Raw genomic sequence first — 14119 nt, 5'->3', positions numbered from 1 at the left:
ATCACTGTTTCTTATTATCCCTTTGTCTAAATATTCGTCTAATAATTTTTGAAGCTGATCCTTTTCAGTAAAAGAAAGTTGCCTTGGTGAACAACTGAAAGGTTTGGATTTGTCTAAACTAATTTTCATTTCGCATCTTGTCAAAGGAGTATCTGGTCTTTTAGCGTTGACATAAAATTCTTCAAACATTTAACAAATTTACATTTCCTTTGATAGCTTACATCGCTTCCACAGTTGTAGTCCACGAACTGATCTTCAGCCACGTTGATATCTAACAAATCTCTTTCAAAACTGTCTTCAAAATTTTCTGTTTTTTCACCTCGAGGCATCTCTCTGTAAAATTGACTGTCTTTTAAATGCGATTCGCATGTTTTCATTTGCCTGTATGTAGACTCATTTCTATTAGTTTGCTTATCTCTTTGTTGCTTATTAATATTCTCATTTTCCAGTTGAACACCGTTAACAGTCTCTCTTAAACTTTTTCCGGTACTACTTGTCTTTTCTAGCAAACTTCTCTCTATAGTTGCCTCTTCTAATAGTTTTTCCGTAAAAGTTGAATTTTTCAATGATCGTTCATTAAAATATTCATTTCCTGTCAATTTTTCATTAATCGATTCATTTCCTAAAAATTTTTCATTAATATATGCATTTCTTAACAATTTTTGATCAACAGTTTCGTTTTCTAAAAATTTCTCATTAACAGTTGTATTTCCTAACAGTTTTTCATTAACAGTTGCCTTTCCTAACAGTTTTTCATTTTTGCAAACTTCTTCGCCAGTCGTTTCATTTTCTAAAGATTTTTCCCTAAAGGTCTCGTTAAAATTCTCGTTAGAATCGCAGTTGGCTTCTGCGGTAATTGCTAGTTGTTGATCCTTTCTCCCAGGTGTTAGGTTTGAGCCATGGGCATCTACTTTTAATATGTCATTAATATTTCCAAAAGTTTCAAGGGTGTCGAGATTCATGTTCAAACCATAAAGATTCATAAAGTCCCTTCCCAGGACTGCGTCGTGCCTCATAGATTCATTTGCTACAACAATCATATCAAATTTAATCTTTAATTTTTCTTTTAAAACGAAATATGAAGTTTTTCCAAAAATGTTAAGTTGGCTCTGGTTCAGCCCATGATAAACTTGGTTAACGTTACTTAATGATAATGCAGCTGGAATTCTGGACTGCTTAATGAATGATATCGCGCTTCCTGAGTCTATGAGACATTCTGCAATAATATGTGAATCGAGGTAGTGATCGAAAAAAAATTACTACTTTTCTTACATAGTTGTTGTCGTTGCTATTGTTGTTGTTGCTCTTCCTCTGGCGGCATTCTCCCACAAAATGACCCATTTCTCCGCATGCGAAACAAGATCCAGGTGCCCTTGCTGGCTTGCGGCATTCCTTGGCGAAATGGCCCTTCGAGTTGCAGTTCCTGCAGTGGAAGTTGTTGATCTGCGTCGCTTCCGACGTCGACTTCTTCGGTTCGTATGTTCCGGGTTGTTGTGGAAGACGTATATTGGCAAATGCTAGCAGCATCTGCTCCGGATTTGCGAACCTTTGGATACGGGCTTGATCACGCAAACTTGCAGATGGGATTCCTTCGATGAGTTGTTCGAGCAGTTCCTCAGTGTCCATGTTGATGGCTTGGGACATCATTGTTTTATCCTCGAAATACATTGTGAATCTCTCGTCCTTTTGCCATTTCCGTTGCTCGAATTTGCGGCGACGCTCTGATTTGGACGCCGTGTTTCCGAATGCTTTTAATTTGGTAAAGAGTAGCATCTTAGGCAGTCATTATCTAAGTTGTAAATTTGGCCTATGTTCTTAAGGTGATCTACCCAGTTGCGTGCACAAATGTTTCCGTCGAAGTCGATGGCAGCTTCTTTGGCAAACGAGAGTGAAGCTGCTGATCCAGCCCTGGACGATGGAACTGCCTGTGTGTCATTCCGTGCACCTTCCGCGTTGCCACCTAATCCGTTTCCTATAGCGATTGAAGTTGGATTGCTGGCGTTGCCATTCGATGCATCTCCAATTGGCTGTTCGCGCGCAACGCGTGCCTCTGCCTGTTGTTGTTTTTGGATGGTACCGCAAGTTTCAGCCTACTGTTGCTGTTGTTGTATAGCGATCTCTTCTAACTGTTGTCGCTGTATGGCGCCACGCGTCTCCGCTCGCCGCAACGCATTCTGCTGCGTAATAATTGTTGTTCGCAGCTGCGTGATAATTTCTAGAAGGTCGTCTTGGTCTGTAACATCGTTGGAGACGCCCTCCTGTAGTGCCTGCGATGCGCTTTCAGGGTTGGTGCTAACCTCTTCACGTTCTGTTCCAGAGACCCCAGCTTGATCTTCTCCAGCATTCTGGTCAACTTCTGCCTCTGGTACTTGACCTCGTTGTTCAGGCGGTATCTGCCCTAGACGAGCCATCAACTCGGTTTTAATACCATGGGTTGATAAGCCCAATGCTGAAAGCCATCTTTTTAGCTGGACGACCGTAAATTGGTTCAAATTTTCCTCGTTAATGGCGTAGATTTGACCACTTCTGAATTTGTGGTAGGCGCTTAACAACTCTTTATTTTCTCACACGTCTCAACGCTACCACTCGCTCACACTCCAAGTTTTTGAATGACCTCTCGGAGAGATCCTCTTACAGTTCATGTTACTTAACATAGGTTTAACATAACTTTTAACATAAGTATCGTATATTGGTGTTTTATAATTATTTGTATTGTGTAAGTATCGGTATAATAATATATGTGTGTTAGTGTGTGTATGAGCCTACTACACCACTAAAATTAATAATAAATACTACACTAATGTAGACAATAAGATATTGGAATACATCAGTGACTTCTTAATTTCCGAATATATTATATCAAATGATTCGGAACTCTCATTCAATAATATTAACGTATTAAATCCTTTTATTCAAATTAAACAAACTCAAATACCAATTACATTAATATTGATCATAATCACATTTTTATATTCAATTACCATGCTTTTAATTCAATACAGAAAATTCTTAATACTCAAACCACGGCAAATTCACATTGAAATACAACCAGAAACTAATATACCCGACAATGAAAATATTGTACAGGAAAATATCATTGTCGAATTGACTAATCAGCTACATTCATTATACCCATAAGTTCCAATGAGTCGGGACGATCCAATTTTGAAAGGGGGGAGTTATATGACACATTACTTAGGGGCCTTGCCCAATTTATAAACAACTTTGAGTCAAGAGATTTTTTTCATTCTTTAAACAAAGCCTTCAATCGATTCAAACCCAGAGCAGTTTCACACTCGCCGTTTCAAACGGATTCTGTAAACATCCAAGCCGATATTGTAAACACCAGAGCCCCAAAAAAGGGAGCCCCAAGTCCTCTAACGTAAACATCGATTTCCGGCAGAATTTCAATCTGCAAAATTTCAATTTCAAATTTAATTGACAAATTTCATCAGTCATCCGACTGTCTTGGATAATTCTCTTAATCAGATTTTTGAGATAAATCTTTTAAGCCGTGGTTTGATTATAGATTATTGAACAAAAGTCAGTCAGTCAGTTTTTGAATCCGAATTGATCGGTCGACAACTTAAATATCGCGAGCAGAGAAAATTAAGTGCGGTACTAATAACAATTGTGTAAACTAGTAAATAGGAAATAACAATAAAAAATATGTTTTTTTAAAAAATTCACTAAGCGATAATTTAATTTGCACACTGTAGTCTCTCTGTCTTTTTTTTCTGTGCATCGGATTGGCCGAATAAAGAATAAGTTCAATAAATTCACTTTATTAACACACTAAATAGATGCGTTTAATTTAATAAAAAGAAACTCGATAATTAATGGCGAGCGTGACAGGACATGTGTTAAATGTTTAAGGATTGCAGAGAACCAAAAAAAAAATGAACTATAAAAAAAAGAAACAAAAAAAAATGGTGCTCTCAGGAATTAAGTGATAAAAGTAATAGCAGAAACCAGATGGAAAATCGCAAGTGAAAACAATTAAAACCAAGACCCAACAATTCAACCCTGTTCCAATCACATTCAAGTAAACGGAGAAGATAATCGGAAAATTACACGACAAAACAAAAAAAAATTACGAGTCTTACAAAAGAATGCCCCACAGATATTAAACATAATAAATCTTCAAAGGGCTTTACATAAGCAGAGCAAAAGATCTAGAAAAAAAATAAAATAAAATCAATAAAAAAAACATGGTCATTATTATAATAAAAATGAAAATAATAATTCTACTCTTAATCGAAAAAAGCAGACAACTTTTCTATTATTCATGACCACAGATAAAGATCCCCAATTTTCAATGAACTTTAAAACAATTGTATGGAAAAATATAATATTTTATATGTCATTCCCCATTAATATCCTGCTCTAAAACACAGAAAGCAATAGTTCTAAGCACCATACCAAATTGTAAAATCTTGTAAAGAAAATCCATCTGCAAAGATTCTTTATGGCAATTTAACTGGTAAAGTGCAGGCTAAAATTGTCGGTAAAACCTCAGACATACTAAAAGCTAAATTGGCTAATGTTTATCAAAAAGGTATAACAGCTACGCAATTTGCAAGCGAAGTATATAATTTTGTTTTATCCGCTCGCTACGAATGTCGTGCGGCTTGCTCAGAAGATGTAAGTGTTCGTCCCACCAAATTTATATAAACGTAACCGCGGGCGAAGGTTACCGAGGACAAAGAGGACAAAAATCATATTAAAAGTACATATCCGTTTTTGAAAATATGAACGGACAGGCTTGAAGGACTTGGAGGCAGCTTAGAAGCTTTTATGGCAGCGCTGAAAAGATTTGTTGCAAAAATAAAGTTAAATATGGATTTAAGTATAAATCCGAACTATGCTGAAGAACGAATGCAACGGCAGGCATGTTAATATATAAAAGTTAAAAACAAACTATTATTTTGAGTTTTATTATAAATGATTATAAATTTACTTCAATTATTAACGACAGTTTTTGAAGAAAAAAGAAAAAATGCAGATTAGTTTTATATAAAAAACTACCAGCCAACATTAGCTACTTCCGAATATGACTTGCTGTTAGATGTATAGAATTGTGAGAACCATAATCTAAACTGTTTTATCGATGAATCTTCTTTAGCTAAAATGGGATTCCGTTTAAACACCTTATAATTCCATACATTTATATCGCGTTCAAACTAAAATAAAAAAAAAAAAAAATTAAACGAAAAAAATTATAGTGTTGTGCCGAAATATTTTATTTACCATGAGACTCTCCCCACAAATAAATATTTTCATGAGAGGCGCTAACCAACGGGGGCCATAAAACCGATGAATTACTTTTTGCAATAACGGCTCGATTGGTGTAATAACTTGAATAATTTTAAGTTTTCCAAATGTAAATGAATTAATTTCAAGGCATACGTATGACGGTCCGATCTTGAAAAATAAATTGGTCAAAGCAAAATAACAAAATATATTAAAATAACTAACCTGTTTACCAGAAACATCCATCCGAAAACAGTTAAACCTTCCGAATATTTCCAGTGTGTGAGTAAGATTAACTGTAGCTAAATGCTTTAATTTTCCAGGAGCTGGGAACCAACTAAAAAAAATTTTACAGAGCTTAATAAATGTGTTTTAAAGTTACAAAATTTAAATTTAAATACGAAATACCTGTTAAATAAATAAATAATAATAACTCATAAAATATGACCAAAACCTACTGTAGTGTGCACACTGTAGTCTGGGCAACAATGTTATTGCCAAACCTGCAGGATCACCACTGTTCAAGTGCAAATGTAATTAGACCACGCACGTCTTTACCACAGCTGGGCGACAGCAACAACTTTATCCAAATGTTTATCCATATTCTTTTTCTCTCTCTCTCCCTCTCTCTCTGAGCATAAATCTTAGCGAATACATAAAATATATTTTTATTTTTTTTTTAATTTTTTTTTGTGAATTACCTTAACAAATTATCATTAACACAAGAAACTTAAAAAAATTCGTTTGATTACAACTTCCGAACGCGAGCTGGCTCAAAAATGGACTGCCTGACTAAATGTTAAATCATTTCCTTTAAACCTCGGCCAGAATATTTTTCCAGATCTCTCTTTCTTTCTTTAAATTAAAAGCTTAAGATGCAACTGTCACATCATAGGTTAGGTTAGGTCACATCCTATTGTGAAACTCAATTATGACCAATAAAATTTGGGGCTTCAAAAAAAAGCTGATGTTCACATACAAAATTTTTTTTTATATTCTTTGCTTTTTATATATTGAATCTTTTCCTTTCGGATACTAACAATAAGTGTATCAAATCTTATGGTAATAACCTAACTAACAGTCGTATGATCCAGTGGAAGCTGCTGGCTTTTAATTTTAAATTCTTCTTTTCTTGCATTCGATGTGTCTTCTCCACGTTAGTCGTCTGTCTAGGTGAACTCCGAGATTCGTTACTTCGATGACTTGGGGAATCTGCGTACCATTCAATGATAGTAGAGGTCATGGTTGTCTGTTCAGAGTAAACGTAATTGTCCATTTATTTTAATGCGTCAGTCAGATAGCAACCTCTCTACTACGATGAGGTGATAGGCTAGATGTGTTGTTACTCGGATTGGGCACATAGAGCGACTTAAGATTGCAGTGTTGTCAGCGAACTTAGATGTTGTTAGCTGCTCATTCGTAGAAATATCCGCTGTATATAGGACGAACAGAGTAGGTACCTACATGAGGCCAGACTCGACCGAGCCAGACTCGACCGAAAGCTTGAGATACATCTAGGAATATTGCGCTGCAGTATTCCCGATGCTCGAAGGCTGTGCGAATTTCTGAAGATATTTTGTTAACTTGTTCGATTGTTCCATGGCGTTGAATGAAGCCAAATTGATGTGCCGGGATGACATTGTGTGCTTCCTGATATTGTATTATGCGTGTTAAAAGGCATTTTTTCAACAGTTTAGTCATACACGATAATAAACTAATTGGTCTGTAGGACGACGGAATTGTGTGGTCTTTTCCGGGATTCGGTATCATTATGATAGTAGATTTTTATCCCATTAAAGTGTTTACAAATACAGAGTTTGGAAGTTCAATTATCATTTTTGGGGTTATAAGGTCACCACTCGGGGCCTTTTTCGGTTACAGTTCCCCTATGACTTTCGCGACCTCCTTTGGCTGAAATAGTGTTGACATGGAATTAGTTTCAAAATCGGTTTGTGGTAACACAAATGGACTGAGTTCGGCTGGAAGACTTTTCGGAGATGTGAAGCAAAAGTTTCCGCTCTATCCTCGACGCTGCGGGCCCAGCTACCTAATGAATTTCCTATCAGAGGGACTGTTTTGATTGGAGAGCTTAGTTTTGGGTGAGGATATCCACAGAGGTTATTTTGTATTGGTTGGCGAAAGTTTTTCGATGTACCGTAGTTGTGCGTTTACAGCGTCTTTCTTCAGGGCACGGTTTAGTAAGCGTGTGGCTTCCTTAAGACGTTGTTTTGAGGTTGGCGATCTGTTAGTTTGCCAAGCACGTCGCAGTCGCCTCTTTTCCAGTATAAGCTGTTCAAATTGTAGATTTTATATCTTCAAGAGCAACGGTAAAACAGTCAATGTCTGCTTCGATGTTGAGCTGTGGGGTTAGTTCTATGTGAGAACTTACATACTTTTTATATTTTAGCCAGTTGGTTCTGTGCGATGTCAGTCTCTGGGGGTGGCCTGTGGTTTCTTGGGAGTCACGAGTCGTGATCCCCAGTGCGTGTGTTTAGCATTATAGTTTCCTGCAGCTATGAAGCGTTCTCCAAGTAAGTTGTAAAAATCCATGAATTGTACTTCAGAAATTTTAAAGCAAGGCGGACAGTATACGGCGGCTACAGAAATGTTTCCGTTACCTGACTGCCCTATGATAGAGGTGGCATGTTAAACGTTTGTTGCAAACCTTAGGTGAAAATGGTGCTTGATGCGTTCCCTAATTATGGTGCCGGTTCCACCGTGTGCTTTTCTATCTGGATGATCTGTTTGGTAGAAGGTGTAGTCTCTTATTTGGAAATTGTATTTGCTTGTGAGGGGCGTCTCTACCAGTAGCATGTCGATATGTCGATTTACATTCAGGAACTGTGATATTTCAAGTTTGTGCCATGAAACGCTATTGGCGTTCCATATGGTTATTCGTAGGTTTGCCATAAAATATTTGGAATGCTTAGCTGCAAGCAACTTTGACATCATGTTCTGGTTTTGAAACAGTGCTTGCATGGTCGTTTTCATGAAGAACATAAATTTCATCGTACTTTGTTGTACGATCATTGATTCGCGTGTGCTTTGTGACTGTCCTGGGACCTGCTGATTAGACTGGAATGGCTGTTCCTGATCGAAGGGCATCGGCGTATGAGAAGCCCTTCTGGGTATTAAACTGACTAAATGAGGATCTTGCAGCCGTGCCGAAAAAAACTTCCGGAGTCGATTTTGAATAAGTGTACACGCCTTGAGGAATTTGATGACGCGTGGTTGTCACTCGTCGCAAGCTGTTTTTCAACTCCTTGTAGACCACACAGCCCATGTAATTAGCCGTCTGATTTCCTCCGCAGTTTCCACATTTCTTCTCTTGAAGGTCTTCCTTGTTGGCAGGGCAGTTTTCGAAACTGTGAAAGTCTCCACAAACTACACTACTACTTATCGGAGTGTGCAGTATGTCCTTTGCTTTCTTAAGGTATTTTGACACAACTCGGAAATGATCTTCAGATTTGGTATGAAGTTTGGTTCTGTGAGTATTCGCTTTAGTATGCGGAACAACATGAAAATGTCCGTTTCCGACAAGCGCAACAATTTTTCTTACCAGGGCGATTGTTGAATATTGTTTTGGATTTGTTTAGCTGTCAGAATTTTTGTTGCCGTTGTATTTGACGCTGCGGTCAACGACTTCGAAGTCGGTTTCGCGATAAGAGACGTTTCTGTCTCTGTTGTTAATTTTACTGCCGTTGATGTAGTTGTTGATATTTCCTTTGGTGCAGTTGTAGACGTTATACCGCTGCATGTTGTTGGTGCTTCATTGGTCGATTCTGATGGTAGGGAGGCTTTACACCGAAAACTCCACGCAGTAAGAAGAGAGGGGGAGCAAGCCCGTGCTCTTTGGCTATCGTCAGTAGGGCCGAGATACCCTTGGTAGACGTTTTTTGCAATTCGCTATGGCGAGCTTAAATATACAAGAAGTACCTCTCTCTTCGGATCGCAGAGCTTCGACGCTCTTTATTTGGTTCGTCGCACATTGAGCTTTTTTTAATCGTTGCACTGTTATTAAATAGTTATGCACTTGTTTTAATCATATCATAGATTTTTTTTTAGTTAAATAACTATTTGGTTCTGTTTTAGCGTCTTTTCGCTTGTTTTGTGTTTTATTTTGTTTGTATTTTTTGTCATTTGTCTTTAAAAAGATTCACTTTCTTCAACTTTTGCCGGTGCTCGCGCGAAACACTTCAGCTGCCCTTTGCTTTAAATTTAATTTGTTTATTTTGTCCGGGAAACAAAGAGCGGACTTCAAAGCGAAAGGCAAGGCAAAGCTTTGATTGAAAATTGTTTATTAATTCCATAAGTGTGCTGGTTTGAGGGGTTGGATACTTTGCACGATCAAGCTGAGCAGCGACGGTTGTCCTTTAATTTTAGCTTTCGGTTCAGCTTTGGCAGGGTCTCTTCGGTTGGTTCATGTACAGCAATGAACCTTGATGGGGATTTTGGCCAGAGTACGGGTTATCGCTTACCACCAAATCGGTTACCACATGTTGCCACTCTCAGTAGTCAACAATGGACTTTGCATATACCTTTGTAAAGGTATATTCGCCTTCTTGGCAACTCATGTTATCGGCAATTAATTTCTTTCATTTTCGAACCTTGCTAGTGGCCCTAGGGTCTTTACTTGTGGGTTCCGATGTAGCTTGTGCGCTTCCGATACGAGCACTAACATCCTCCATAATTATCAAGTCATTATATTCTAAAGTCAGTCCAAAATCGAACACATTTTCAAAATCTGCTTGCCAGTTACTGATATTTATATATACGAAAACAGTTTTTCGTTTTCAGAGTTTATTTTGATGGTTTCAGCATTTTCATTGTTTGAAAAAAAAAAATGCGTCCCATGTTCGTAAGCTACTTCCGGATTCCGTGTACACTTCCTCTACTGAACCGTCCACGACCATCAGTTTTCATTGCTGGCCTAAGAAGTAGCAAGTGATCAGGAAAGTAGTTCGCAAAACTCTCTCGACCAAAGATGTTTCAAAAAGTATAAATATTTTAATTTTGTGATAAAATTAAGGTATTTTTTAAAGAATACCTTACTTGCTAAGCCAGCTACATGATACGAAACAATTTTAACATTCAGGAACGGCACTAAATTAGGGGATATTCCATAGTTTGAGTTTTTTAATTAAGTTCCCTCAAACTTTAGGCCATATTTATTTTTCAGGACATTCGGTGAAGATCAGCTTTTTCGAGGTTTGTGGGCGTGGCCACATTTTGAAATGGACTTGCGCTTCGTAGGCACAACTAGCATCTACATGCTAATTCCCAAATCTTTCAAACTATAGCTTCCGGGACCTCATTGTTCATACGGACAGATAGACAGATCAAGAAAATATACACTTTATTTGGTCGGAATCGCTTTTTACTATCTGTCACATACTCTTAAAGGAATACAATTCTCTACTAATGTAATAAATATAAATAATATGCCATTGACCGATTGCAATTGGTAGGATACATTTGCCAAGACATACTTATAATTAATGTTAAGCGCATATCAAAAGTTGCGGTTTTTGTTTTAACTTAAGTGGTAGGACACTAGTTAAAAACTGTGCTGTAGCGAGTGAAACGCATAGTAAAATTCGTGGCGTTGTTGCAGAATATATCTGATCGTAAGCTGCGTCTTGAAATCATGCGCTTTAGTTCTGCGATAAATGCATCCATTGAAAGATCTGCCACAACTTCAATGTGTTCTTCCTTTGTGGCGGAGCAAACGAATATGGCGAGAGTATGGTATGTTCTGTATGGACCCAAAAGCGCAGATAAGTCATCGTATGAACGGTCGGGAAGGAGTTATTTTTAAATTCTTGCTGCAGGTTCCTTGTATTGGAATAACAGGCTGAAAACATTTCTTGAGCTGATCCCGATGTTGTTTCGAATGAATATGATTTCCTACAAGCATATCCCAGTCCTCTCATCCAAGCAGACCAGCGAAGTGCTTTTGGTCTGAACGCGAAAATTAACAAGATCCCCGCTGAGTCCCAGCATGCTACAGAGTTACTTCCTTTTCTGCTGGGTCTGACCCAAACTGACGATGGTTTGAGTCCCTTTTTGCCAGTACAATTTGCCCGGTTTCCAGAGTTTTTATGACGTCTTTTTGAATTTGCCGCAGTTCAGCAATAGAGTCTACTCTAAAATGAGACATCCAGGTAGACTAAGTTGCGGATGGCAAGAAGAGGCGGTTTCATATGTTAAGGTCTTCAACTCGTAAGTAAGAAGCGGCTTGGACGAGTCGTCCATCCAAAGGATTTTTTGGAATCTGCGGTTTTCTGGCGATACATCTTTACCACGTCTGTGTCAACGCTCACTTTAAGTCGTTGGCCTTACTAATAGAAGATCATTCAATGCTTTTAGTGAGGTGGTTTGACTTGAGGCATCACACTCCACTTTGAACTTTGTGGAAGTGGTAGTGCGCTTAAACACGCAGAGACGCGGAATGAAGAAATAAGGTTGATTCAGGTTGGGTTTCTCGACGAGATCCATGTGATTTCATCCATAAAATTGGTATATTGCGCCTATAGATTTGTATCTTGGTTAAGGCGTCGTTCTAGTGCCAAAAATCTAGTACGAGCCCATGCTGGCAGGAATCCGCTCTAAACGGGAACTAAACGGGGTAATTGCATTTCGCAATTTGCAATGGTTATTTAAAATGTACTCTTTGAATATTCTCCCCCCGTTGTGGGGTCCATGTTCCTTCAAATATTACAAAGTAGAGGAGCAATCTTGTATAAAAAACGACGCAACGATCCTTTAGAAATTTTAGGATTCACAGCACGGATTCTTCAAACCTTTTCAGTAAAAATGGTAGTGAGTCTAGCTAAGTTCCAATACTGTTACGGAGGGCTATATTCATGGATGAAAAAAAGTGGATGTCGGACGGAACGTTGCCCATTTTGCTCGACGTTGTAGTGGGTGTGTCTTGAAGCACCCAAAAAATGTGTGGTGGTATCGCAATATAGCTAAGAAGTAAGCCGCATCGGACAATAAACCTTCGAAGACATGATAGGAATGCATTAGTTGAGAGTTTGGATACCACTTCTACATGAACCGCTTGCGTGGCGATGCAACGAAGATGTATCATACGTATATGTCTTAAGAAGTCGTTTTCCACGTTTTTTAAACATCGTTTGGAATGAGCCACATCATCCCCTGTAATAGCAAATAAAGTGGCCGATCAACAGGCAGGCCACTCATAATCTGCTAAGGCTTACAGTGAAAACAATGCAAGCGATTGCAGACAATCTTTCGATTTCGAACTCTGGGATTGATATTCCATAGCTTCTCACGTGAAGGAGATATTGGAATATTTGAATTTGCAAGTAAATGTAGGATTCCATTGGCGCATTAAATGTGCCGGATTCCATTGGCACATTAGCATTTAGCTTATGCTACCTGACATGTGAATGACACGAGGAGCTGATCTGGGTTTGTTTACTTTTGAATTGTCGCAAATCAAAACGAAATAAATTTAAAATCATGAAAATTTTCGAGTTTACGTTAATCTTAAAATAATTCTATTGATACATTTGCCAACTTAGCCGACAAGGAAGGAGAGCTGATGGTGTTGTTTGAGGAGTCCACCACAAATTTTAAAAATAAAAACACAGCTTCCCGTATATGTAAGAGTTTGTTCCTGCCAGAGATCCAGCATTAATGCGTTGTGGTACTGCAACCAGGATTTGCTGCGCCTGCTCCTGTTTTCAGTCATATTTGCGCAAAATAGGTTTTATATTCAAAGAAATCAAAAAATTGTGCCATCCATACATATAAAAACCAGCTGCTGTGGTGACGGCACTAACGAAATATCGTTTAATATCATTATTTTCCGGTATTTTTTATATTTAATGTTTAGTCGCATTTATTTATCGAATTTATTTTAAAGGCGCTTTTAGCCTAATGGGAAGTCCTGTATAAGTAAATGCGCATTAGGCTAAATGCGTTTTAATCCGTTAGCCTTCGTATTTACCTTACATTTACCTTAGGTCGTCTGCAATTTTTAAAATAGCTGAGGTACAGCTTCTATTTTTCCTAAAACCAGACTGATTATTAAGGATTGCAATATCGGACATAAATTTATTAATTTGATCAGCCATGAGATTTTAAAACACCTTTGACAGGTATGGTGAAATAAAGAAGGGGATGATATGTAGATTTTTATAGTGCAGTATTTAAGGTATACGCGATGCTAATTCGCATATCGTAAACTAAAGTTTTAGTTAATTAATTAATTAATATTACGCTCCATCAATAAATGAGTAAGAACGTGGATCAGCGCACTCAACGCCAAAAACAACAAGACGAAACCCGTGAAAAAATTCAAAGAGAGCAAGACAAACGTCGTCTCTCTTTGGCCCGAAACAATGCTTATTTCTCGTTCACGAGTAATACTCTAGAACCGAAAGTGCAAGAAAGTGCAAGTTTACTGACCGCCGAAAACCAGAGAGCTAGTTCTTGCTCTCCCGCCCTGCTTTTCACCGCACAAACATCATCGCCAACAATGCAATTACGACTCCACTCTCTGAAGCGGGTAAAGCAACAACACAACCAAGTGAAAAATCGGGTCAAACTGCAAAAACAAAGCTACGGTAGAAAAAATTACAATTCCGCAAGCGGGTTCGGCCATGCAGACAGGCATGGATCGCTATATTAATATTTCCAAGCGCAAGCTAACCCCCCCAAAAAAATCTGACGGCAATATGCCCAATATAAACCGTACCAACAAAAACCCTGAAAATCTCGGGCCATTAAATGAAAATAGATTTTCCATTCTGGCGGAGCCTGAAACATTAGCCCCAAAGAAACTTAAGCCCCCACCTATCTTTATTCGGGAGAAGATCTCCAACTTCCTAGT

The 14119-nt window shown here is 38.1% G+C and overlaps 2 protein-coding genes across 2 annotated transcripts in view; both read right to left on the bottom strand.

Moving 5' to 3' along the window:
* Positions 1–1204: 1204 nt before the first annotated feature.
* Positions 1205–1773, bottom strand: LOC128264008 (zinc finger CCHC domain-containing protein 9-like). The gene is made up of 2 exons (XM_052999288.1): positions 1273–1773; positions 1205–1216 (listed from the first exon to the last, which is right to left on the bottom strand). Exons 1-2 carry the CDS (start codon positions 1771–1773, stop codon positions 1205–1207), a joined length of 513 nt encoding a protein of 170 aa, XP_052855248.1.
* A 3117-nt stretch (positions 1774–4890) lies between these two features.
* LOC128264005 (cholesterol 7-desaturase nvd) overlaps positions 4891–14119 on the bottom strand; it is a 371169-nt gene continuing 361940 nt past the window's right edge. Inside the window, exons 5-7 of the mRNA XM_052999285.1 lie at positions 5479–5590; positions 5251–5424; positions 4891–5183 (exon numbers count right to left, since the gene is read on the bottom strand). Of these exons, the coding sequence (XP_052855245.1) occupies positions 5025–5183; positions 5251–5424; positions 5479–5590 (445 nt within the window). The 3' untranslated portion in view covers positions 4891–5024. The remainder of the gene's footprint in view (positions 5184–5250; positions 5425–5478; positions 5591–14119) is intronic.

Source organism: Drosophila gunungcola, unplaced genomic scaffold (assembly GCF_025200985.1).
Source record: "Drosophila gunungcola strain Sukarami unplaced genomic scaffold, Dgunungcola_SK_2 000044F, whole genome shotgun sequence".
Lineage (NCBI taxonomy): Eukaryota > Metazoa > Arthropoda > Insecta > Diptera > Drosophilidae > Drosophila > Drosophila gunungcola.
This window is presented reverse-complemented; position numbering and strand designations above follow the sequence as displayed.

Bases quoted from the DNA above. Each gene is read 5' to 3' on its own strand.
- LOC128264008 (XM_052999288.1), bottom strand. From the start codon at position 1,773: ATGCTACTCTTTACCAAATTAAAAGCATTCGGAAACACGGCGTCCAAA.